The sequence below is a fragment of the Pongo abelii genome, chromosome 8 (assembly GCF_028885655.2).
Source record: "Pongo abelii isolate AG06213 chromosome 8, NHGRI_mPonAbe1-v2.0_pri, whole genome shotgun sequence".
In the NCBI taxonomy this organism is placed as follows: domain Eukaryota; kingdom Metazoa; phylum Chordata; class Mammalia; order Primates; family Hominidae; genus Pongo; species Pongo abelii.
The window spans coordinates 11,137,004-11,163,477 of NC_071993.2; the positions used below are offsets into that span (position 1 = coordinate 11,137,004).

At 42.1% G+C, this 26,474-nt stretch overlaps 1 protein-coding gene across 19 annotated transcripts in view; it reads left to right on the forward strand.

Moving 5' to 3' along the window:
* CELF2 (CUGBP Elav-like family member 2) overlaps positions 1 to 26,474 on the forward strand; it is a 541,707-nt gene that overhangs the window by 210,571 nt on the left and 304,662 nt on the right. For 3 of the 19 annotated variants that reach the window (XM_054521683.2, XM_024253112.3, XM_054521684.2), the window contains exon 1: positions 516 to 695. The exons of 4 other annotated variants lie outside the window; for them this stretch is intronic. In XM_054521683.2, coding sequence (XP_054377658.1) covers positions 643 to 695 — 53 coding nt within the window. In that variant the 5' untranslated portion in view covers positions 516 to 642. 19 annotated transcript variants of the gene reach the window in all.

Sequence of the window (26,474 nt, forward strand, 5' to 3'; positions counted from 1 at the left end):
CTCGATCTCTGTCCTATGCATCTATGACTCAGGGTGGGGCCAAGGGTCTTGACCTTGTCACTCTTCCTGAGGACAAGACAAGAGGAGCAGATGAATCCAACTGTGAATGCAGTGTCCCAGATAAGAGAGGCAAAAATCCTTTTTAGCACACTGACCCATCCCAATCTGTGGTTACTCATCTGCGATGCTTGCTTGTAGTTTTGATAGCAAAAGGCAACTGGGAAATTGGTTTTGCTATTAAGTGTATAAGAAAAAGGTAAATGAGTTCCTTGGTTGTTGGGGTTTTTTTTCCCCCCAATTTTTAAAGATGGTAATTAGGAGAACTAACACCAGCCAGGCTTGAGTGAATGCAGACAAGACCCCTATAGGCAGCACAGTGTGTTAGTGTAATAATATGCATAGACAACATAACTTGTCAGAGAGGATTATTTCTACTTAGTGAATCTGCAGGAGCCCCCTTGCTCTACTATTCAGCATTTGACTAGGGAAGAGAGTGGGAAGAGAGAGAGAGAGAGGGAGAGAGAGAGAGAGAGAGAGAGAGAGAGAGAGGGAGGAGAGGGCGCGTTAGTAAGCAGCGACTGTGGCATTGATGTTTGAGCGTACTTCTGAACTGGCTTTTGTTGAGACTATCAGTATAGAAGCATGCGCTGTCCCAAATCCGCTGTTACTATGAGAAATGAAGAGCTGCTTTTAAGGTATGTTGTTGTGTCCTTTGTTTTTAACGCACGCTTTTCTAGTTTCTAGAGCTAGCTGAGACAATAATTATGCTCTGAATCAAGTAGCTTCCTTACCTTAGAAGAGAAGGGGGGAAAAAGAATCTAAAGAGAGAGAGGGAGATGAAATCGAGACCCAGAGATTGGGAGAAAGAGAGAGCCAGCAAGAGAAAGGCGGAGGACTGCCGTGAGTTCTATTTGTACTAGTTGCCTTTTGAAAGCATATCATGTATTTGCTCACTGCTATTTGTGAGTGGCCAGTGGATAATTTTAAGGGCTCTGAATCTGGCTCTTGGTTCGTCTTTTCCTTTGCAATGTCTAAGCCTCTTTCATTTTTATGCACTCTGCATGGAATAATCACCGAAAAAGGAGCTGAGGAGACTCCATATTAGACTTGCGTTCCAAATACTGCTCTAATCTGGACTTAGCCTACCTAAATAGTCCTCCTGTGTTACCAGGTTTGGATCACTTTATCCTGTTTGCCAAAATGTGTACCCGTTTGGAGACCTCTTTCATGCATGGCGTCCTGGGTCCCCATGTATTGAAAGCAAATATTTGTTTCCTGCCTCTGTGTTGGGGGTTCTCTCACATACCAGGAAGGAGGCACCACTGACCTTTTGGGAAGCAGAGGGAGAATTATGATAGAATTGGCATCCTGCTTTGAAAAATGTAGTCTTTTGTTTATTTGCTAGCAGACATTGTAGCACTGAATACATCTTTGGGTCTGACAATGGGACTGGTTGAACAATGGAGCTGTCAAACTAGCTTAATGCATGTCTGGGGCTTTATTTTTTTTCTTTTTCAACACCCTTTTTATCTCCTATAATCTTGTTTGTATAGACTATCAGAATGAAGAGCTTTTGCAACTGCTTGTTTGTGGTTTAGTGCTTTTAAAAAATTTAGTATCTACCGTTCATAGAGCTTTTTGCATTCTGCCGCTATGTTGGTTGGATTAAGTTAGAGATTTATTGCTTACCTCTCTGTTAACTACTGAAAGAAAACTTATTGATTGAGAATGCTTGTAATACCATTATCATTCTGGCAAATGCCTTGTGATCAGACCTGCCTCTATGGTGTTTAAAGCTTGGGGATTTTTAATTTGCTCATTTGGTGAACTTATGAAACATAGCATGAAAAAGAGTTAAGAGGAATATTTTTGATGTTTACGTAAATTACAATTTTTAGTCTCTGCTTCTCCCTTTGGCATCCATGTAGAAAACAGTTTAGAAATTCAAGGACAAGTGAGAACTTTTGCCCTCACAATTTTGGTCACAAACTATTATTATATAGCCTATTAAGTTGTGAAGTTCAAGGTCTCTGTGGAATATATTGATTTTTGATTTATGCTTATGTCCTCATAAAATGCCTTTCTATGCAGGGCAAACATTTCTCGCGTCTTCAAATATCTTTCATTTTACAAGATAAGCATTGGTTTCTAAGGTGAGAACAGTGAAGCTTTCAAGAGAGAAAATGGAAAAATCTGTTTCAAACTCCTCAAATAATAAAACCATTTATATTGCCACATAAGAAATAAAAGAATTGGCCCTAGAGTAGTGAATTATAATTGATTTACATGAAAATCATTTTACTAAGGTTGACTTCTGTGAAGAATATATCTTATCTAACATTCTAATGTGTTGCTTAATTAGCTGTTTGTGCCACAGCAATATATCAGAATATACTAGTACATTTATAGAGAGAGTTTAAGTACCTCATTTTAAAAAACAGAGGGGAAATCATTTTGAAGGGTAATTTTTAAAACTTTAGTTGTAAATATTCCCTATTGGATTATATTTTGGTTTAAATTAATGATGTTCTCAGTAAATAAGAAACAAGATGTATTACTTAGGAAAACAGTTATGAAACATGAGCTATTTTTTAGAATTTGAACGTGAATTTCAGTTTCTTTCAATTTAAGTTGAAATGTTATAAAAATTTTTAATACAGAATTATTAAAATAAATGTTACTGGATAAATAGAATTGCCTTCTAAAGTAGAGATTTTTCTGTGGACAGTATTTTCAGAGTAGGTACACTCAAAACATATGTGCAGCATAATAATATTTTAAGTTATCGGTTGTGAATAGAGTGAATTTTAAATGCATGCCTGTGATGTTGTCTTACTTGCAATGGGATCGGAACTGCTCATTCCATCAGGTATACCAATAACTGCTTTCAAGACGAGCTCATAAAAGGTAATTGGTGCAGCTTTATATCTGAGGCCGGCACACTGTTTCCAGCACACTCAGATTCTGCTTCCATGGGAAACGTTTAATCCAAAACAAAGGTTGCAAGTCAATTTTGTGTGGGTTGGGAGGAAAGTAGCCTTCTGTGCTCCCTAGCTGCTTGTCCGTGGCCCACTTAAAGAAACGACTTGGAAACCCCCACGTTGAATTTTTGACTAAATTACCAGTTATTTATCTGTGGTCTATTCACTCTGATTCCTGGGTAGTCACAGTTAGATACAGAAACGAGGTAACTCTCTTTTCACTTTGTTTGCTTTTCCGGTGGTTGGATTATTACCAGCTCCCGGAATGTGGAGGCTGCCCCCATTCCAGCATCCAACATACATATGTCTTTTCCTTTCACCTGATAGGGATGGTGTGAGGTTGCCCGAAGCTGGCAAACTTGTCTACATCTATTTCCACAACAGGAACGGGATACATAATCTGTATCCTTCCATAAGCCTCTACATGTAATGATTCCTCAAGGTAGTGACTTTAACAAACGTCGGAGGAAAATTTAATTCTAAGCCCAGACATGCAGAAAAATGAATAGCAAAAGATTCGAACTGGGAAAATGACTTCTTTCCACAGAAAGTAAATATTGCACCCTAAGCCCCTCTGCCATGAGCTTTGGGAATATTCACATAGATGTGTTCAGCAGACCACAGACTGAGATCTCTAACCCCTGTGTATGAATATTCCTTGATTTGTTAAAATGAAACCAGACAGTTTTGCTTTTTTTAAAATAGGAGGGTATACAGTTGCAAAAATCTCCTTTCGGGGCTGAAAAACGAAAGTGAGCATTTGATTAGTATTCATATCTAGAACTTTGTAGCAAGTGCAGATTGTGCTAGAAGACCGAGGAGTCATTCAAAGAGTGAATCAATACTAATTATTGTAATCAGGGGGGTTAATTAGGTGAAAACGTGGTTGATAAAAAGTTCATTGAGCACAGCCATGGAAACACACAGGTTGATGGAAAGAAAGTAAAATGCACAAGGAAGAGTGTTACGTGGGGATGATCATTCTGTATTTAAGGTGTCAGAATTCATAGACAAAAAGTATACCTTGGTTTTGTCATCATGGTATACTGAGGATATTAGAAATATCCCACTTAGATTTCTTTGTATGGAGATTTCTGTAACAGTCGTTAACAGAATGCAGTTTGTTTTGTGGCATCATCTTCTTTGTGGCATTGATCTGTACTTTCTGGAACAGTAATGAGCACAAGTCCATTCAGTGGCAATAATGCCTTCTTGGGTCACCTTTATTAGCCTTCACTGAATTTCTTTGCATATTTTGATAATTCCTGGGGAATTTGGGGTGGGGAGCATTCCTGATTCATAAAACTATTGATTGCTTCTCTAATTGTTTCTGGATATGGGATTCTTTTTCTGAACTAACAGTGACTTTTGTTGGGTAGGAAAGACAAGGCAGTGGTGTGGAGAGGATTAAAATTCGTGGCAATTGACTTGGCTGACATTGGAAAGAGAGTGTCCAAGGAGGGACAGGATGTGTGAGGTTTTAATGTCGTAGCCCATTCAGAATTGAAATGAAGTGTCCTAGAGCTCAAGCACCTTTCTGATTAAATGGCACCAATTCATAGAGATCGGACTAAGATGGAAGTTGTGTGTGTGTGTGTGTGTGTGTGTGTGTGTGTGTGTGTGTGTGTGTGCGCGCGCGCGCACGTGCGTCGGAACCTCCGTTCAACTCAGAGATGTTGCTGGTTAACCCTGATTTTCGATGAAGTACACTTTGTTCCCAAACACACCATTCTGCTTCATGGAATGTTGTCAGCAATTATCATGTACAGGTGTGTTTATCTCCCCCCACAGCTTTCTTCTGAGTGTGTGACTGATCCGGCACATTTTCTTGTATGTCAAGACCATCAAAGTTAACAGGAAATGGCACCTGTGGAGAGAGGGTGACACCAGCCCTGAGTGACATGTATTATGAGGGCATGTATTATGAGGAATGCTACTTTAGCCCATTCCAGGTTGACCTGCCCATGATTGGCTGTTTAGGATCGTGATGAATCACTTGAGTTTAGGGAGCAGGATTGGCAGCATGCCCTCAGAGAAAAATAAAAACTAGAATTTCCCTGCAAGACTATTTAGTTCCACAAACTTTGTTGTCATGGAAAGGAAGAGCTTGAGGTTTCAAGTTATGATGCTGATATACCTCCGATATGCGTGGCTGTTTTCATCCCCTTCTTCAGAAGGCCTGCAGCTGCAATCAGTAGAAAACTGTGTTGAAGCTTACAGGCAGCATCACGGGCTTCTAGCAGGTCTGTGAACTGACTAGCCTGGGCACAGTTGTGCCTTTATGCAGAAATTGATGAGTTGCTTTTCATCCTTCCTGTAAGGCTCTCCATCTCAGTCCCACCAGGACAGCAGGCCCTGCGATGTTGCTCATGCCTTGCTTTGTGAACATCCTGGGCTGAGAGTCCAGCTCTCCTCTAGGCTCGATGAGAAGGCTGACCTGCTCATTCGGAGATGCCTTTAAGGTATCATGTCTGTAAATGAAAACTCATGTTGACCTTGTTTTTGAAAAACGATTTGATAAAAAGGAATGGAGACCTCATTCCAAGCCTCAGGATGTTCGGTGCCTGCTCTCCAGAAACGATAACCTCCCTCTTCCCTCTGGATCTGGCTACAGGCCTTAGAAGTATCAGTGAAAACCTCAGTGCTAAAAGAACAATCGAATCAGGACTGGCCTTCTCTCTTCCTTTCCAACTGCCCGTTGTAGGTTTTAACAAAGATAGGGGTGGGGGTGTTGAAATAAGGAATAAAAATGAAATTTATTAACAATCTACTGTATACCTGGCACTACACTAACTGGTTACTTTTATCTTGTATAATTTAATCCTGATATCCAAGAGTTGATGGTAGTTGTTATTCCCATTTTAAAGATGAAAAACAGCCTGAGACAGGTAAAGTCACAGGCCCACAGACACAGTGGGAGGAACTATGACCCTGTGTTCAGCCAAACACCTCCCATGAGCCACCTTGACAGTATAACTGTTTAATAGTTGACATTTTAAAGACATTTCTTTCTCTGGTGCTGTGGTTCCACTGTAGACGTTGATTTGTGTCTCCTGGCTTTAACTGGCGAGGAAGTTGTACAATTCAGCAAGGAACCGTCACGTAGGATCTGAGGTCAAATCCCTGGTCACTGTTTATAGTTTCAGCTGCTCAGCCCTTCCTAAATTACAGCTCTTTTAAACTTACCTTGCAGTGCCAATTTTGGGAAGGGCATAGGACTGAAGAAATGGAGCACAGCACTAACGCAGAAAGCATCTAGGAAGGAAGGAAGGAAACATTTTTGAAAGTAGCAATGTAGATTCTAACAACTCTCTCTTCTGTACCCTCATTTGTTCACCTTACAGGTGAGGAGGTCTTTGAATTAAAGCATCCCATGCCTCACTTCTCTTGGGCTTGAATCTGTATAATGGGAACAGATGTTGGAAGAAACAATAGACAATTTTAAAGCATTATGAAATTAAAATGTGAATTTTTATGCATCTAGGGGGCCAAAATAGGTCATATGGCAATGAAAACCAAGCAAGTAACAAACATATATGCAGTGCTCAATGAAAGACCTAGTCTGGGGCCTCAAGCAACTCACAACACTCATGGAACAAAGAGCAGACAGTGGATGAGGAGGCGTCAAGTGGCGAGATGCAGAGACAGGGGAGTTGAGCTAGGCCCTGAAGGATGGGCAGATGGAGGTTGGTGAGGGGGAGAGGGAAGGTGTCATTAGGACACCCTGAATTCATCTTTATTATTTAAAAAAAAAAAAACGCAAAATACAATCCTTAGCTTCATCCCCTTTCTTCCTCAGACCCTAATGTCATTTACATCTCTCCTCTTCTTTTACCTGCCCTATTCCTATGAAACAGGGCAAATACGCAGCTATTCATGTAAAGAGGAAATTGAGAAGTGAAGTGATTAGGTCACGTGACACTTCGTACTCAGCGATAGCTGTAGGACAAGATAGAACACACTCCACTCAGCTTGACTAGATAGCTATACCACTTTTTCCTGAAGGTTTTGGGTAGTTCTTTTACGAGAAAGAAAAAAAAAAATTTCCCCTAATGGACTTCATGGGAAATAGCATCAAAAGCAAAGTTAAATAAAAAGTCACTTGAGATTTTCAAAAACCTCCATCCTTGGCTAAAAATGGCTGGAGATTTGAACCATATTATAGGGAAAAAATAAATTTCCTGTGCTCAAAACCTTAATGTATTTTCAACCTACATGTCACTTTAATAGCTTGGTTATATAATTGCTGTAGTGATAATTAGGTTAACACATTGTACTTATCTGAGGATCATGATAGGCTTTGATTTTTCAGCCATTCATCTCTATTAGGAAGTACGGAATGGCCACACTTAAGAAGAAAGGTCTAGCTGATGAATCAGAAAATTAAATGACTCATTCCTGGTGTCAATCAACTCTTTGACAGAATGAAATGCTGAATCCAATAGGTCTGGTTCTTAAGCCTCAAAATGTCTTCACTCAGTCTGAAAGTAGCGCTTGCCCTAAAGATTCTGATCTGCATGTACTGGATCAGATATCTTCTGATCCTAGTGACCATGAGCTCTTTGGGAGGGATCAGTTACCATAGTGAGTCAAGTAGATTCATGTGCTTTATTTTAACAGAAACCAAAGCTTTGGCTCTCTTAATCCTCACTCTTTTTTCAAGATGTATTTGTTCAGAAAAAGGACAGACATTCAGGCACATGGGGCTGTCATGCCCGGAGAGATTCCCTCTGAACTAGAGAATTTGATTCCTGCCAAGATCCGTCTCAGACAACCCCACCCTCAAGCTTACCACGTCCATTTCTCTTCCTTTCACCCCACCTGTTGCTGCCCTCTCTAGGACCGAATGTTACGCCCGCAACTGTGTCCTCCCAGCTGTTGCTGTTCAGCTGTTGTAGTCTGTCAAGCGGTAATTTCTCCTTTTTCTAAAATTTAACACCATGTGACAGTAAGATAAGAACTTCTGACCAATTGGGGAAAACATGTCGTCGGAGTGGGGGCAGTGAGGGGCGGACTGGGAAGGAATGAAAACCTCATTCTGATAAGTGTAAATTTTGTTCCTGCCGCCAGGCTGGCACCAGATAAGGGCACTTGGTATAGTTTAACAAATCTCGGCATCTTCAAGAGGGCACTGGGACATTTCTTCAAAGGATTTTTTTTTCTGAGTGCCTGCCGTGTGCAAATCACAGTGCTAAACAGGGAAGCCTTTTTCTTCTCCCCACCCCTTCCCCAGACGTCTCCTTCCCAATTTTCAAATCCTATTGACTCCCTTCATAGTGGACAGTCTTCCATCCTCCCCCTCCTCTTCCTGGTAATGTCTGGAAAGGAATCCCAGGGCTCACTGCGAAGACAGCTGTTCCTAGTTCAGAAATCAGCCTTGGTCAAGGCAAGTCAAATGTGATTTCTCTGGCAGATGAGCAATCCATGGCTCCTCTCTTCACTTTGGTAGCCACCTACCTCCTCAGACACGCAGCTGGAGAGGAAGTTTCTGCCATTGTCTGGCTCCCATTTGAGAGAGAGGAGGAGAAAAGGGAGAAAGAGAAAGCTGAGAAAGAAAGAAATAAAAAGGCCTGCAATCTTGGTACAATGGAGAAAGGAGAAAAAGGAAAGGGCAAGTTAGAGAGGGAAGTGATGAGATGGTTGGGCTCTGGGTGTGAGAGATCCACAGTGCTAACATTTCATTCCCTTGGATTGGAAGCTGCAGACCACGCTAGTGGGGTCCCTCCTTTGCGAGTGAGAAGGTATGTATCCAAGGAACTGTCTTCAGCTTGAAGGCCTCTTCACAAGGGACATAAATTCATCATGATGTATTTTGGCTCTATGAAAAACAGCTTCCGAAAAACACAAGATTGCAAAAAATAAAAATAAATAGAAACCAGTAGAAGCTATTCTCAAGCAATGGCGACTGCTTACTATTCCCTGAAAAAATGTAAAATGAGCTTAAAAACGATTTCATCTTTATTGGCATTTACTTTTACTTAAATCGCCTTAGAAATGTGATAATGTCACCATTCCAGAAGTTATCAAGATGGAGGGAAAATAAGTGATCATTTTAAACTTAGAATTGGCGATATAAATATTTATTGTTTAACTGATGTCATTACGGAACCAAGAAGAGATAGGCTTACAATGTATCACTTAAGGATATGTTTGGGGTTTTTTGTTAACACATTAAAAAATGTTTATTTTTGCAAGTTGCTAATGAAACTGCAGTAAGCCAAGAACAAACACATGGTCACAAAGTCAGATATTCTCTCAGGTACTTAAAATTCATGTGGATTTCAAATGTATTGTCTGGCAATGATGGGAAATCCCCTCACAGGGCCTGTATTGCTTGCTCCAAATGGCTGTGAGCACACTGGACTTGTCTTTTGTTTCTTTGCTGTTGCTGTTAACTAAAACAGCTATGCTAATAAAATTTGAATTTGCAAATGTGATAGGGGAAAGATGTTTTGCATCCTGGTTTGTCATGACGAGCCAGAAATGAGAAGGAAAAAGAAATCCTTCAGTAAAGGTGGCTTTTTGAGTTGACTGAACAATCCTGGTACATCTTTGTTCTGTAGTTGAAGGGCTGATAGCTACTGCCTTTTAAGTGATGCTACCATGGGAAGTTATGTATAGGAATAATAAAAAATGGAAATGTCACAAGATATACAGGGTTTTCTGCAGGAGCAGAAAATTAACTGTTGGGTTATAAACATGGGTCACGATATGTCGAGCACCAGTCCCTAAATTGTAGTAGCAACTTTGTGCAAAAATGTTGAAAGAGCTCAAGTCAGTGGACTGTATTCTGGTTCATTGATTGAGTGAGGTGGCAGGAAAAGGGTTTGTATTCCAATTCAAGCAGTTTGTACTCTGTGTACAAATGCATTTATTAGCACTGTTTCCATTGAGTGTGTTTTTTTTAATGCCAGTGATAATTCAGTGCTCAGAAAATGACCTGTGGACAAAACTCTGTATGAGATGAGGTTCGAAGAGGGAAGTGGAGCTGAAATTGCACAGTGCTTTCCCTTGCCTGGGAAGGCCTCATATAAAATGAGGTCATTCAGAAACTTTCCCTTGAAGTGCTTCCAATTCTTGAATTGCCTTTTGTTTGGGAAATGAATAGCAAGTTGATTAAAAAAAGGAGACAATTAGGGAAGGTAGGGGGATGGGGCTAAGAAGAGCTTAAGGTTTTTCTACAATGCAGCTAAAACTATGAGGAAACTTCATTGTTCAGGACAGCCTGGTCCCCAGTGATGGCAACACAGGGTGGTGTCACCAACCGGTTCATATCCACGGGTGGGGCCAGCCGATGGCGTCGTCCCCTCCACTGCTATCGATAAGATCCTTGGCTATAAAATAGCTTCATTGAACCCGAGCGTTCAACAGCGGCCCCATAGAGCTGTCTGCCAAATAACTCCAACTGCCAAAACATGATACCTGATGGCTCGTTACTGCATGAAAATTAAAAAAGGGGCCCTGTTGAGTTGTTTTTAGATTTTTTTTCTTCCTTCCAAAGCAGTGAAATGAGAAATTGAAGCTTTTCATCGGGTGGTATTTGGTTGGGTGTTCTTGTTTTGTTTTCTCAAGAGCTTTTGAAATTTGTATTTTTACAAATGGCTTTTGTGTATGTGCTGTGATCATGGAAACCAACTCGATATTAGAAATGAAAGCTACAAATGGAAGATTGTTGTGAATAACCTATGGTGGGGGGTGATGTGTGTGAGTATTTTGTTTCCCTCTGGTACCTACATCAAGTGCCTATGCAATCACTACATTATTTATGTATTTGGCAGTCAAAGTATTTAAACTCACATGCACCCCATAAGCTCTCCTCGGTTCACATCACCCATGTAGAGTGAGTTTTCTTTTATATTTGACCCTGGTTTTGTTTATATCTTTAAACTGCAAAAGCAAATGTGCTTTGAAAACTATGTTACACGGTAGTTAAATAAGGCAGTAACCTATGCACTTGGAATTCTCTCTTTGTGACCTACTTACATACTACTTCACCCTCCTCATAGTATGATTAAAAGCTGCTTTGAAGCCACTATTGCCTCAAGGGATTTGAGGCTAGAATTTAACAAACTGCTGAGAAGGCTTAAGTCAGTAAGAGGGCTTCCTTACAGCTTCTTCCAACTAATTCACATGCAATTAAAGAGAAAATAAGTATTTCAGAAGCATACATGTTAATGAAACATGTTCTACCTTATAGAATGTAGATCTATATGGACCTTTTTGCTATGGCTTAGAAAATATTTTTCATTTTGATTAATGCAGTTGTGTTTTGCTTCTGTTTTGGAGGCCAATTCTGCTCATTTCTTAAAATAATTTTTATATAGTCAGCTCATTATATACATTAGATATTTGTGCAAATAACATATGGAAAACCAAGAACTGCCAAGGTTTGTCTTCATTTATCCACCTAATTATTAAGATAATTGAAAGACCAATCAAAATCCTGTAATTTTGAAGGCAGAACAGTAGCTGGGGAATAAATGTAGCTTAGTAGTCTGAGGACAAGTTTGGCCCTTTGGGAGTGTAAGAATTCACTCGATTGCAACCATTCCTCAGTTCCTTAGGATCCCAGACCTGGTTCCTCCAGTAAGGTAGTATTTAAAAAATTAAGGTTAGTTTAGCCCTACATCTAATGATCTTGGAAATAGAAGGTCAAAAGCCAGATATATTGTTCAGCTGAAGAAGGCAACCAAGTCCATTGAGCATGTGTGGACTTAATTGAATATCCCAGGTCTGATACTTTATATTGCTCAATGCATCAAACCTGGATTTAAAATTGATATGTGAGTGTCCATTTGCCTTCATAACCTCTAAAGATAGTTAGCTGTCGTCACACAAGAAACTGGTGAGAAATAATTAAAATCATATTTTCTCTATATCACGTCTGACACATTTAACTATTTGTAACTTGGTTGTTTAACCCTCTGGTTTGTGTGATGGTATCCTCAGGCATAATTTGTGAGGAGAAAGCCCAGCTTCCTAGCACAGTTCTGATTTTTAGAAAGACAAAAACTGAAAATTACATATTTCAAACAAAACCATAATGTGTGTGTGCGTGTATGTTTGTATAGGTATATGGATGTATAGCTGTATAGACAGAGACATTACCCTAAAAGTTTAAGATGTCATTACAAAATCAAGTGAAGGTTTCTCTAAGAGATAAACTATAAACTTTTGGTACGCAATTTATGATGTTGATTCAGAATGTGAAATATGCCATGAAGTCTTACATACTTGTGACTACACTGTGAAAAGTTTGCCACCCAAATAATCAACAGTGAGAACGATCAATTAGAATGTCACCTTAGAAACGAATTAGTTTTCCAGAACTTATGCAAATCACTTAAAAATTAAACTCGCCAGCTTCTCTGTTTTTTCTGAGTTTGGCCATTTTTCTCAATTCTTGTTAGTAAATCAGTCACAAATCTTAAGTGGGTATTTAAGCTTCATGGCCCTTACATTACAGACCTAACACTCGTGAATTCACTCAGCTGGTTTCTGATTATTGTGTTAAATACTAGGAAATGGCAGATTCATGATTATCGTTTATGTAGAAAACGTGATTTATGACTTTATTTTCAGCCGCTTATACTTCTTAGTGTTTGCAAGATGACAGAAAAGGCAGTGCCATCGTGCAGAGACAGGTTTGTCTTCCTTAGGGCACTGCGATAAGTCCCTAAATGTCACTTGGGTCATATATCTGATCTTTACTTCGCCTAAACCTCCTATACCCTTTCGGTGATCGCCGTTAGTTCCTGCCCGGGCAAGCACACCACACCGAGGAGCATCGAAGCGAACCCTCGGGCTGCTCGCCTCCCGCGGCTGGGCTCTGGGAGCGCGGCTCGGGTCTGGAAGTGGAGCGGGCTTTGGCGCCCGGGTGGCCCTAAACCTACTCCCAGCTGCCACGGCGGCCTCTTGCCAGGGACCCCCGGGCGGGGGAGCAGAGCCGGGCTGGGGAGCAGAGCCAGGCGGGGAGCGGGTTTGCCTTCGGGGGCCCGGGGGACCCTGAGAAGTCTGGCCGTGCCCGGGCGGTGAGCGCGGCGGCGGCCCGCCCTGGGTCCCCGCGGGGCGGAGCCGGGTTCGGGGCCGCGCTCTGGGCCGGCGGGCCCGCAGGGGTTAAGCGGCGGCGGGCGCCCCGCGAGCTCCGCCCCCGCCCGCCGCACCTGGCGCTCGGCAGCCGGCCGCCCCGGCGCTGGATTTCGGAGGGGATTGGCGGAGCGCGAGGAGAGAATGTGACAAGTGCCGGCTCGGCGGCCGCCGGGGGAGGCCGCGCGCACCTGTCCCTGCCCGTCTCGCGCCGCCCGCGGCCGCTCGGACGCGCGCAGAGCCGCCCCCAGCGCCCGCGAACATGACTTCTGCCTTCAAGCTGGATTTCCTCCCGGACATGATGGTCGAGGGCCGCCTGCTCGTTCCTGACAGAATGTGAGTGGCGCCGCGTCCCGAGGCCAGGCGAGCGGGCGTCCTCCCCGCAGAGTCGGCGGCGCGAAAGGGACGGGCGTCGCCCGCGGCGCCCGGGCGCGACTTGGCCGCTTCGGAACCGTCGCCTCCCTCGGCCTTCGGAGGCCGGCGCGGGACGCGGGAGGAGGGAGCGGGTGCGGACGAGCAGCGCCGGCGGTGCGGGGCGCGGGGCTTCCCGGAGGGACGAGCGGGCCACGGCGTCCCGGGGACCGGTCGGGGTCCGCGAGTCCGGGTGAGGACCAGCGGGCGGAGCGCGGCGTCCCGGGTCCCCGCGGGGTGAGTGGGGGACGGGCGGGGTCCACGGACCGGGACGAGGACCCGCGAGCAGGGTGAGCGGGGCGCGGCGTCCCGGGGTCCGGGCGGGGTCCATGAGTCCAAGTGGGGACCGGCGAGCCGGGCGCGGTAGTCCCGGGGTCCGGTGGGGCGGGCGGGGACCGGGCGGGGTCCTGGGGTCCGGGTGAGGACTGAGCGGGGCGCGGCGTGACGGGGAGCGGGCGGGGACCGGCGAGCGGGCACGGGGTCCGGGCGGGGTGCGCGCGTGCGAATGTGCACGCTCGTGTCATTTGAAATGCGGGGCTGACGGAGCTCTCGTGGCCCGGGGAAGGAGCTCTTCTTACCAAATTACTCGCTCATCTGATTTAATATTTGCAAAGATCCTTTCCTGAGGTGGGAGAGGGGAAGCGGAGACAAGGAAGGGCGGGGGGATAATTATAAAGCGTGAAACTAGCCAGGTGTACTTTATTGCAGAAATTAGAGGTAATTTTTACGTAATCATGGTTTGTCTTATATGCAGTCTGTAATTTAATAATTAATGTGATTCTGGTTGTTTTACATGTCGTCAAACTAAGGTAGAGCGTTTATTGGAAAGAAGTAGAGAGCTGGGATTCCTGAAGAAAGGAAAGTATGTCTAATTTTTAGCTGGCTTGATAGGAAAGTTTTTATTAGCTCGGGGGAGTCAGTAGGATCTATTTGTATTTCAGGCATGTTGGGAAAAGGAAACCTAAAAAGAGAGAAAAGATTGCCAGAGTGGGACCAAAAGGTCTATGTCCTTTTTAGACATTTTAAATTTTCTCTGATCAGGCGAGAAATTGAATAGCGGATCTAAGCTGTAATTAATCTAATCCAGTGGGAAAAAAAATGGATTGGTATGGTAAGAGTGCATGTAAAATGTTTCCTGTTCTACCCACTGTAGGACTTAACATCCCTATTCTTTCTGGCACCTTATGGTACTCTGCAGTATTGAGGTTATTCCAGGCTTTATGTTCCATTTCCCTGGCAACTAACTTTCCCCTGCCATGCTAGATTCTTTTTCTAGCGTGTTAAGTGTTATGAGTTAAGAGATTCTTGAGAAACTCTGCAGTGGCCAATTATTTGAGCTGCAAGGACCCCCCCCCCCACCCCCCGCAAAAAAAAGGAGGGGGGTGGAGGAGGGGGATGATACAATCTGTTATGCAAATTGTCTTTTGAGTCAATATTAAGAAAGTTAATTTGCTTGTACACGATCAGGTTCATCTTTTCAATATTCTGTTTTGGTAGTTTTCTCCGAGATATGAATCATGATTAGTAACATTTCCACGATATTTGTTTTAACAGACCTCTGTCCTGTCCCCCATCTTAAAATGTATACCTATATAGACACGTAATACATGTTTGCACATGAGCTAGTATGAAAGTTTTATGCGTTTTCTCCTCTAGAGGCTAGAGCGTCCAGGCTAAACTGAAGAATTCGCCTAATCATGATTTTGAATTTATGGTCACCTGCCACTTAAGTGACCATAATATAGCTAAGCTGTTGAATGAGCTATGAATTTAAAGTGTTAATGGCCTCAGAAAGATGAAGTTTCTTGTCAATTAAATTATGAATTATGAAAGTTCAGTTTATCCTTTTCATTTGGTGGATGAATGTGGCCTGTTCAAGCGATTTGCTCTGAACTGAGCTCTTGTGCCTTAGCCATGGAGTCTCCTATGAAAATCCTAACGTGACTTCTACCTCACGTCTCTTCCAAATGTTAGTTATTTCCAAATGATAGCCTTTGGAATCAAATCCAAATTGTTCTCAGCGTTTGTCAGCTGTTGCTTAATTGAACTAAGGGAAGAAAAGAGGATTTGTAAATGATAGTTTTATTATTTGTTTCCTAAATAGCTATTGTGTGTCTCCGTAGCCCTGAGAACACTAGAGCATGCTTTTATATATCGTTGATAATTAACTCACATTAGATACTGTATCTGGGGATAGAGGTGTGTGGGGGGGAATATGACAAGTTGAAAATGCCTGAAATCCGCCTAAGTTGTAAGTTTTATTGCCGTATTCACACAGTTGAGAAGATAGCCATGCGGATTTATTGTTTTCGGGACTGGTTGTCATGTGTGGTATATTGCCATTTGGACTAAATTGCAGTCGGCTAGATATTGGCCTGTTCCTAAAAGGAACTTAAATAAAGCATAGGGGCTTTTCTGCTGTTGATTTTTCTAAAGCAGTAGAACATTTTCAATGGCGTTTTCCCACGAGAATGTATTAGATAAGTTTGCAAGATGTAATACGTTTGAGTCCTCAAGGCAGATGAACAAATAGCTTTTGAGTTGAATTATTATGCTTGATGGCCCCACGAGCTATCCAGTGTTTAAACAGCCCAGATCATTTAAGGCTCTGTAGTGGTGTAGAATTGCTGTAACATATGCTTCAAAGTTTTGGGGTTTTAAACATTCAGTATCAAAACTATAAATGGAAATGGACATTTTAAATAATCGTGGCTATTAAAGTTTCATTGTCTTTGTGTTACTATAGAATATCATATACAATATTAGCCACACAGCATAATGAAAACAGGCACTGATTTTTTTTTTAATTTGATTTTAAACTGACAGTTGGTTTTCGATTAAGATGGGGGAGAGTGTTTCCTCCTTTGATTCACCTTTTTAATGACCATATACATGCATTTAGGGTTTGTAAATGGTTTTGAATTTTTAAACAAAGCTAATAAATGATGTCTCAGAAATGAGAAATTACAGTTAGAAAGACTGATAAACACAGCTTAAAAAACATTAGGTGTTAGAATAAGACACTGAGAAGAGTCTACCAATAAATTAAAAATTTTTTTTTTTTTTACATTTGGTAGGTAACCTTATTGAAAATGAGAAAAGTTATGTTGACTGTAAATTCATCAGCTCAGTGAACTAGCTTTTTGTTAAGTCCTTTCAAGTTGGGATAACTGGCAAAATATCTATCAGTGTATAATTAAACTGAAGGGTGGTTCTAAGGACACCATTGTTAAAACTGAAAAGGGCTTTAGAGACCATCTCATCAGACCTCATTTTATAGATTAGGAAACTGTTAGAGGGGCAGTGTGACTAGTCCAAGAAGTAATTACTGCCTCCCCCCAAAATAAGCAAACGTGAGTTGTTAGTTGAGTGCCTGCCACGCGCCAGGATAGTTTATTCACACTGTCTCTAATCTGCGGAGTGGATATTGCCCACATTTTACAGATGATGCTTAAAGAGGTGACCTGCTTGCCCCTGCCACATAGGCAGTAAATGGCAAAGCTGTGGTTTTCAAGTAAGTGAACACATGGGGTGGCATGTAATGTTCATGGGTTGATGCAGAGAAGAACACTGAATTAAAGGATATGACATACCGTTTTATCAAAATCAAAACTGTGCCACGTGAGAATGAGCATAAGAAATAAGTATGTCACCTGATCAGGATTGATGTATGTGAAACATCATTTTATACTTTCTAATTTGATTCTAATTCGGTTATTCCATGTATTTATTAACATAAAAGCAGAATACAGTTTAATTAAAAATCTTTTTGGTTTACAAGTTTCCAGCAAGATAAAGATCAAAAGCAGTGGGGTTCTGTTTTTCTCCTCCATGGGCATTTAAAGTCTGTTTAGAAAATGCAGTTATAAATAATATGGAGATAACTGGTATTTATCACCTGATACTCTGATGGTCATGAAAGGAAATTAAAATGAGAAAAGTCTAAAGAAAAGACTTTGCATATGGTTCTTTAAGGAACATTTTTGAAGTATTTTTTTCAGTTGAGATTGCTCCGTTAACAGCACATATTATCAGCTGCTTTCCGAGAGGAAGAATTCATCCCACATTGGCTTTTTAGAACACTGATATTATCTTTGATCTGGGCAGAGGTATTATTTTAATTGTTTAATCTTGCTGTTTAATTGTAATTTGCTGGGTTGAGATAACTTTGGCATCTGTTGATGATATGCAGTGAGCTGGGGAAACAAGACCCTTGAAAGACAAGATAAAAAGGTGATGGGATTTTTAGATATGAACCTAGTAATTAAGATTTCATGGGATCATTTAGAGTGTTTTCCACTTCTCAGTGTTTGTTTGTTTTTTTTTTCTCCCCTAACAGCTATAATAACACTATATTTGGCCTCTGGTGAAAGACTGCAATATCCTTAGCTTTTTTACGTAAATCCCCAAACTTCATTTCTCTTTACCCCTTCCTTACTTTTATTAAAAGTTAAACACTTGTTTACTTAGCATAAAAAGACAGGTTATGTTTGGCATGCAAAATGATCTGATACAGCTGAGTGTAATACAACCAGCGCCCAATATGACCCAGCTCTTGGGCAAAAAATCAGGGTAGCGATCATTGTTGAGGCTTATATGTAGATTATAACGGGAATATGATGTCATTGTTGAATTTTTTGTAAAAACCAACAAAAATGAAAACAAGCTCTCATAAATGTTAAGCAATACTATAAGCATTCCATATCTAATTTGCATTTAAATGGAAAATATTTTCAACATGATTCAAGGAGCAAAATTAATAAGTCATCAATGTTGCTTATGTTCAATGCTGCACTTTACCCCAACTTAATAGGTCATTCTTTCCACTTTAGAGTATTACCGTTTGGGAGATTTTATTTCTTCAGGGGAGGGTCACATTTTTGCTTTGTGTTTTGGGGTTAGGCCATCACAAAGAGTTAGATGTTTGTCAGTGTAATGTTTGTTTTACGGAACCACAGAAGGGAGGGTTTGGAAACTACTAATGATTTCCAGTTCATTAGCACCTACAAGTTCTCATGCATCCTGTTTGTTTCCTCCACCAAGGAGGTGCCGAGTAATATAATGAAGCCAGTATCAGTGGTGTGCTACTTGTGTAGCAGTGCAGAAAATGTATTTTTATTTTTCCTTAAGAAACAGCTCTTGCTAAACCTAAGAGAAATGGAGCTGCACATTCCTGGTAAAAACCTATGTGGGAAACAAAAACTAATTAGAGCAGCAAATGTGATGCTCTCAGGTAATGGTAAAATAATTATTCCCCTTTAGCATCATCACTGTGTAATTGTTCCATCCAATATCCTCATGCTCTGAATCCAGATGTGAAGGGATGGAAACCACCTCCTCCTCCTGGGAATGTCTTTTTCATTTAGTGAGAGCTTCAGACTCCTCCTAAAGGACTTTTAAAAGAAAGGGGGAGACATTGAGGGAGATTTTGAACAGCTTCACTCTCCCCATTTGTGCTAAATCATGACAGAAAGTGATTACTCCAACTGTTTTTATAGAAATACAATTCCAGTTATGTGGCTGAAATGCCTTGTGAGCGTATTTGAGATTTACACATTGGCCGTGCCAACCTGGAGTTTTATGAACAGTCTCTTATGAACTGCAGATTGTATGTTATGTTCAGATACTAAGAGTGATGTTTTAAAATCAGCTGATAATTTAAAATGTAATGCTAGTAAGTGTGTTATCCTGTGGTTTTCAAAATGACGTATGAGTACAAATTCAGGTTTTGGTTAAATTTTATTTACTCCATTTGAATGAATGCCTCAGAGCCAACTTAAGCAGCAAATTATTAGACCTATGTTTTTTCCTCCTAAAGATTTATGTAAATTAAGTTTAGGCTGTATTTAAACTATCAGGTCGGCTTTATTATTCTGTATTTTTCTATCAGGCTATGTGGCCTTTTACTTAAGGTTGGGTTTTAAATGAAGAAATCTATTCTGAGGAGATCTTCTTTTAAACAATCTGTGCGTCCTCCAGATCAGCAGCCCAGGAGTCACCTAGGTAGTTGACCAGTTTGCCAGGATTCCTCTAGTGCTTTAAAGGTAGGAGTTAGATATAATATTTTGATTTTAAATCTCAATAATTAAAGAAATCAGTCGGGCACAGTTGCTCACGCCTGTAATCCCAGCACTTCGGGAGGCCGAGGCAGGCGGATCACCTTCAGGAGTTTGAGACCAGCCTGGCCAACATGGCAAAACCCTGTGTCTACTAAAAATACAAAAATTAGTTCTCCGTGGTTTCGCATGCATCTAGTCCCACTTACTTGGGAGGCTGAGGGAGGAGAATCACCTGAACCTGGGAGATGGAGGTTGCAGTGAGCTGAGATGGCAGCATTACACTCTAGCCTGGGCAACAGAGCAAGACTCTGTCTTCTTCTTCTAATAATAATAATAATAATAATAATAATAATAATAATAATGAAGAAGTCCCAGAAGTTTGTCTCTTCAGTGAGACTGTATGCGGTGCTGTCTGTCATAATCATGGAAATCCAGTTCCCCCAGTGCCACAGCTGCTTTATCTCACATTTACAATCTCCAATAGGACTGAAGATTTCCTACTTTCACAGATGAAGGTGGTGACTCACTACTCAGGGACAATGAAATTAAGGTCAGCTGATTTATTTCATACCTTGACATAGCTTTTGGACAGCTTAAATTATTTTTGGTACCATAACAGTGTACTCCTAAGTACTTCGATTTACATACTAGGTTTAAAATTCTGTGCTTTTATGCTGAAAGTCTTGATTTTATGCTTTTTCTAAAGTTCACAGCTTGAGTAAAACTCATTAAATTTTAAGGTGGTATTTTATATCCTTTCCCCCAAATTATGTCTTCCTTTCTCCTAGTAGCAGGAAAGTTGAACCTCATTTATTTGGCACAAAGACAATCAGTTGGTCTTGTAGGCTAAAAGAGTACAGTATTTTGTCATTTACTTGAATGTGGTCAGTAGGCCTAAAATATGTGTGGGGGTATATACATATGTATGTGTGTATATAAATATATATACATATATGTGTGTGTATATATATACATATGTGTGTGTGTATATATATACACATATGTGTGTGTATATATATACACATATGTGTGTGTGTATATGTATATACACATATGTGTGTGTGTATACATATATATGTATGTGACTGTATATCTGGAAAGTCATCTTATTGGACATATGATATAGTTAGGCTTTGTGTCCCCACCCAGATCTTATCTTGAACTGTAGTCACCATAGTCCCCACATGTCAAGGGAGAGAGCAGGTGGAGGTAATTGAATTATAGGGACAGTTTCCCATGTGCTGTTCTCGTGGTAGTGAGTTCTCACGAGATCCAATGGTTTTATAAGGGACCCTTCCCACTTCGTTCAACGCTTTCCCTTATTGCCACCTTGTGAGGAAGGTGCCTTGCTTCCCTTTCCCTTTCTGCCGTGATTGTAAGTTTCCTGAGGCCTCCCCAGTCATGCTTAACTGAGTTGACTAAAACTCTTTTCTTTATAAATTACCCAGTCTCAGGTAGTTCTTTATAGCAGTTTGAAAATGGACTAATACAACATAGGTGTTCGCTTTCTAAAAATATTTACCATGAAATGGTCTTTGGTTACAAAAGTCTTGATACTTGTGTTTTTGGATTATTACCATTATAACTGAAAGACTTTATGTTCAGAAAAGTTTCACATTGTGACCAAAGATGTACTGCAAATTAGTGATACTGCTAGAAAAAAAGTCTCAGGACTGTATTTCAACTCTTCTGCCCAGAACTTTGGATTAACTCTGATGAAGGGTGAAGACAACCTCACTCTGGCAGTCCTGCCATGTTACTGGGTGAAAAGCTCAGACTCTTTCCCTTTTGAGGGCCTCTTTTCTCCTCACTGCTGAGTCCTTGGATCTGGGGGCTTCTTCTGTTTCTCAGTGGCAATCGAGATGTTGCTACTCCTGAGGTCTTTTCAGAGTTAGAGTAGGAAGAAAAACAGACTCTTCACAGAGAAATCTGGACAGTTGGGCCTCCACGGACGTTGTCGTTATGCAGACACATATGGTCCTCCGCGGACCACACCCCCTACCTTGTGCCTCTTGGCTGCTGCTTCCGTTTTATATGATCCATGTCATGATCCCACGGCCACCTGTTGCTGTTAAAAGGGGTCCTTGAAATTTTTATTGTCTAATGGGAATCCAGCACATAAACTGAACACTTAAAAAAGGTGAACGTTACAGCAGATTCACAAGCCTGGAAGTGGGTAAATTGGTGTAAACCAACTTAAATACCTACCCACTCCCCTCCCACACACACACCCAGGTGTTTTCTCTTTGGAACTCGGGGGAAGACATTGGGTATCTAGTAAAACAGGGTTGAAATCATTTGGTCCTTGAAAACTCTCAGGGGAATAATAGAAAGATGATACCCAAAAGTGTGAAGACAGAAAGCATTTGTTAGAGGACTAATGTGGATTTACTTCGTTGTTTTGCTCTTCAGTCCTGAATCTCTGTACCCTGGCCTAGATTCAGTATGGTCATAACCAGTACAGCTTTTTCTGAAGTTTTCTTACTGCCCTTCTTATGTTTTCCTGATTTATATATATATATATTTTTAAAAAATCTCCTCTAATGCCCGTTTTATCCTTTTCCTGAGCGGCTTCCTAAGTTTCAACAGAAGGGGCCACATCCGTCCAGGACTTAGTTCTCAGGGTTGGAGCCTCGGGAGGAGAGCAGTATCCAGATACCTAGCTCATCACTTGTAAATTCCACTGGAGCAGCTGCTTGTTTCTGCGCATTGAACTGTATTTTGACTTCCTACATTATAGGAGGAGTGTTGAGTTTTCGGGTTGAGCATAAGGGTGGCGTGTTTCGGAATGATTAACTTTATGGATGTCTTTGTCTGGGCCAGCTATATTTGGCTATGCTGCAGCTGTGTTTGCCTTCTCAAAATTGTCACCAGGAGGCCTCCAACTGCAATTACTCACTTGAGTCCACGCTGGTAACATCTTTGCTCGTGACTCCCATTGTCCAGCCAGCCATCTTTTCTTGGTGTCAGGACTGAGAGATAACACGGGAATCGTTCGAGAAGCCTGAATGCTGCTGAATGCTGCTGGCAGCTGTGTCTCAAAGCAGTTTCTTAATATTAAGCCGTCCTTACATTGCCTCCTCGTGCATTTGGGATTCTTCTTGCTTTTCACCACAAGCTCCTGTTTTCCTGTCTGCTTGTTCCCCCTTTTCTTTTACGCTTTGATGTCCGAAAGTTGCCACCAGCATCAAATGGACCGTGTTTCTTCCTCTTCTGGGTACCTAGAGCGCTTGGGAATGCGTTTTTACTTCTGGTGTCTTAGAGTCCTCTTATATAAGGGCCGCTTTCCTGTGTTGGAGAGGAGACTGGGAGGCAAGTCCTTTTTTTTTTTCTTCCCCTCGGTTGAGTACTTGCTGCAGAATTTACCTTTCTCTCGGGAGAAATTGAGGAAATAATTTTTCTTACTACAAAGACCATTTTAATTCCATTGGCTATGTGTGGGTTTTAATTTTTCATGGAAGTAACTTCCTCTTGGATTGTTCAACTTGCGCTGTAAGTCGTAGAATGGAACCACTAGGGACATGGCTTCAGGGCCTCTCCCAGCACCAGAGTGGAAGGGCGTCCTTCAAGGCTAGGCGTCCTTTGCCACTGTCTTACAAGAATGCCTGGCCTGCCTTCTAATCTGTTCCATGCCTACTTCAAGTCTCAGTTGACTTGTCAAGATTCCTCATCTAGAAAATAAGGACAATAAAATAAGCTGCTTACCTGTCCCACAGTATTACCGTCAGACTAATGTTGGGAAAGAAATGACAACCTAAATATTTTATAGCTTCCTGGCACTTAAAACTGGCCACAAGTTCCCCTGCATTTCCCAGGAGAATCAAATCTAATGGAACTTCATTACAACTGAAGAGTGAATGTTTTCTTCTTCGGAACTTTCATTCTTTTACGTCTCAGGCAAAGGCCCATAAAGCATTATTGCTCCCAAGTGAACTTTCAGAAAACGCGCAGTCCCCAGGACAACATCATGAAGACTGATTCTTTTTTCTTCCCCTCACCTTTCTGCATGATGATTGAGAAGTAGAATGAAGTTCACATTCCCTCTGTGAACTAGTGGTCAGACCTTTCCATTCTGGGATGGGGTGAAGCAAAGGCAGTATCTCCACATGATCCTTCTGAAAAGCCCTTCTATACACCAGATTTTGATTTTCTTATGGGAAGAGAATCAGCCACACAATTTGAAGGCTGGTTCTGACATAATGGGAATCACAACCCTTGCAGAAACCCAGCCGTTAAGGAAATGATTTTTTCTTTTCTATTCTTTTTTTTTTTTTTTTTTTGAGACGGAGTCTCGCACTGTCACCCAGGCTAAAGTGCAATGACGTGATCCCAACTCACTGCAACCTCTGCCTCCTGGGTTCAAGTGATTCTCTTGCCTCAGCCTCCCAAGTAGCTGGGATTACAAGCGCCCACCACCATGCCTGGCTAATTTTTTGTTATTTTTAGCAAAGACGGGGTTTCACCGTGTTGGCCAGGCTGGTCTCAAACTCCTGACCTCATGATCCACCTGCCTTGGCCTCCCAAAGTGCTAGGATTACAGGTGTGAGCCACCGCACCCGGCCTTTTTTTTTTTTTTTTTTTTTTTTTTTTTTTTGGGAGATGTATTCTTGCTCTGTTGCCCAGGCTAGAGTGCAGTGGTGCGATCTTGGCTCACTGCATCCTCCGCCTCCTGGGTTCAAGTGATTCTCCTGCCTCAGTCTTCTGAGTAGCTGAGATTACAGGCCCCCACCTGGCTAATTGTTTTGAACTTTTAGTAGAGATGGGGTTTCACCATATTGGCCAGGCTAGTCTCAAACTCCTGACCTCAAGTGATGAGTCCGCCTTGGCCTTCCAAAGTGCTGGGATTACAGGCGTGAGCCACTATGCCTGGCCAAGGACATGATTTTGATGGTATGAATATGGAGCCGGGAGGTCTGTAGACCTTGCAGCCTTGGGTGGCCTCATTAGGTGCTCAGGCCGCAGAATGCCTGGAGGATGTAGATGGAGAGAGTCCTTGGAGGAATGACCTAGACAAGGAATTGGTGATTTTTGCCTTATGTGGTGGTGTAGGGTTAAGACAAGGGGTTTGGTGTGTGGGTTATCTGTAGCATCTATGTGGTGTCCAGCTGCAGGGTGTGTCCTAGTTATTTTGGTGGTTAATAAACAGGCACTTCTTTATTCTGATGTAGCTGATAGGGTCTTTGGAGTGCTAAGAGATCAGAGTCTCCACAGAATGTGACAGTTTGCTCCCAGTGCTGCAAGTGACTTGATGCCCTAGATCAGACAGCACATATTCTGTTTGGAAGCCTAAAGCCTCGGTGTGTGAATCCATTGTTGAAGAATATCCTCCATGACGGGCCAGGGGAATATTTGGCACCTACTGTAGCTGAGGGTGTGATATTGACTGTGGAGAAGCTCTCCAGGCTGTGAATGTGACCTCCAAAATGCAGACTCTTGCCTCTCATCACACAACACTTTGCATTAGGGTGAACCAGGGAACTTCGCTGGAGGCAGGGGGGCCTTTGGCAATATCAAAGATGACTGTTGTTGCTGAGATTGTTGGGAAGGGAAAACTAGGTCTGTGGCTGAAAGCTGGCAAAATCTTTGGAGAAGAGGGCCAGCCACACAGATACTACAAATGTTTCTGTACATATTAATTGGTACTTTGTAATTAGCACTTATTCTCTTATCAATGTCAAAGAAGTCTGATTAACTTTATAGGCAGCCTTTCAGTTGGGCCAACGGTTTTAAATCTGCCTGTTGTAAAAAGTGACCAAAATTGGACTTTTGTCACCTCAGAAGCCACGTGATTGGCCATACTTTTATGTTGCCTCTCTCTCAGTCTCATTTTTCAGGTCTCCTAAGGACGTGCTACTTTTGTTCCAGATTTGTTTCCAGATCCCTGCTCAAGTAATAATCGTGCAGACCCCAGAAGCCAGAAAATGTTTTCCAGTGTCAACCAAACTAATTCCTTGCCAATCATATGCCGCTTTTTGGTGTGTGTTTCTTTTCTGATTACTAACACTTTAAGGGATGCTGCCTTCCTGTGGTTACATTTTCCGAACTATTTTATGAGATTAGTTATTCTTGATTTAGGATATACCATGGGCCAGCCATCAGGCTAAGGAGTTTATATTTTATCAGTAATTCTCAGAAAAAATTTCCTCAGTAATTTGTGTCATTTCCATCTCACAAATGAGGATGTTGAGGTTCTAAAAGGTGGCGGTACTGAAAACTCCAAAATGTACCTCTGTTTCTCATTTCCAAAGTCTGAGGTTGCACCTGTGTTTCTCATTTCCAAAGCCCGAGGTTGCACCTCTGTTTCTCGTCTCCAAAGCCCGAGGTTGCACCTCTGTTCCTCGTCTCCAAAGCCCAAGGTTGCACCTCTGTTCCTCGTCTCCAAAGCCCGAGGTTGCACCTCTGTTCCTCGTCTCCAAAGCCCGAGGTTGCACCTCTGTTCCTCGTCTCCAAAGCCCGAGGTTGCACCTCTGTTCCTCGTCTCCAAAGCCCGAGGTTGCACCTGTGTTCCTCGTCTCCAAAGCCCGAGGTTGCACCTCTGTTCCTCGTCTCCAAAGCCCGAGGTTGCACCTCTGTTCCTCGTCTCCAAAGCCCGAGGTTGCACCTCTGTTCCTCGTCTCCAAAGCCCGAGGTTGCACCTGTTCCTCGTCTCCAAAGCCCGAGGTTGCACCTCTGTTCCTCGTCTCCAAAGCCCGAGGTTGCACCTCTGTTCCTCGTCTCCAAAGCCCGAGGTTGCACCTCTGTTCCTTGTTTCCAAAGCCTGAGGTTGCACCTCTGTTTCTTGTTTTTCCAAAGCCTGAGGTTGCAGCTCTGTTTCTCATTTCCAAAGCCTGAGGTTGCACCTCTGTTTCTAGTTTCCAAAGCCTGAGGTTGCCTGCAAGTCTCTTGTGGATTCTTTTATGTAAACAGGTTGAGTTTCTGGATAGGTGGGCACATTGGC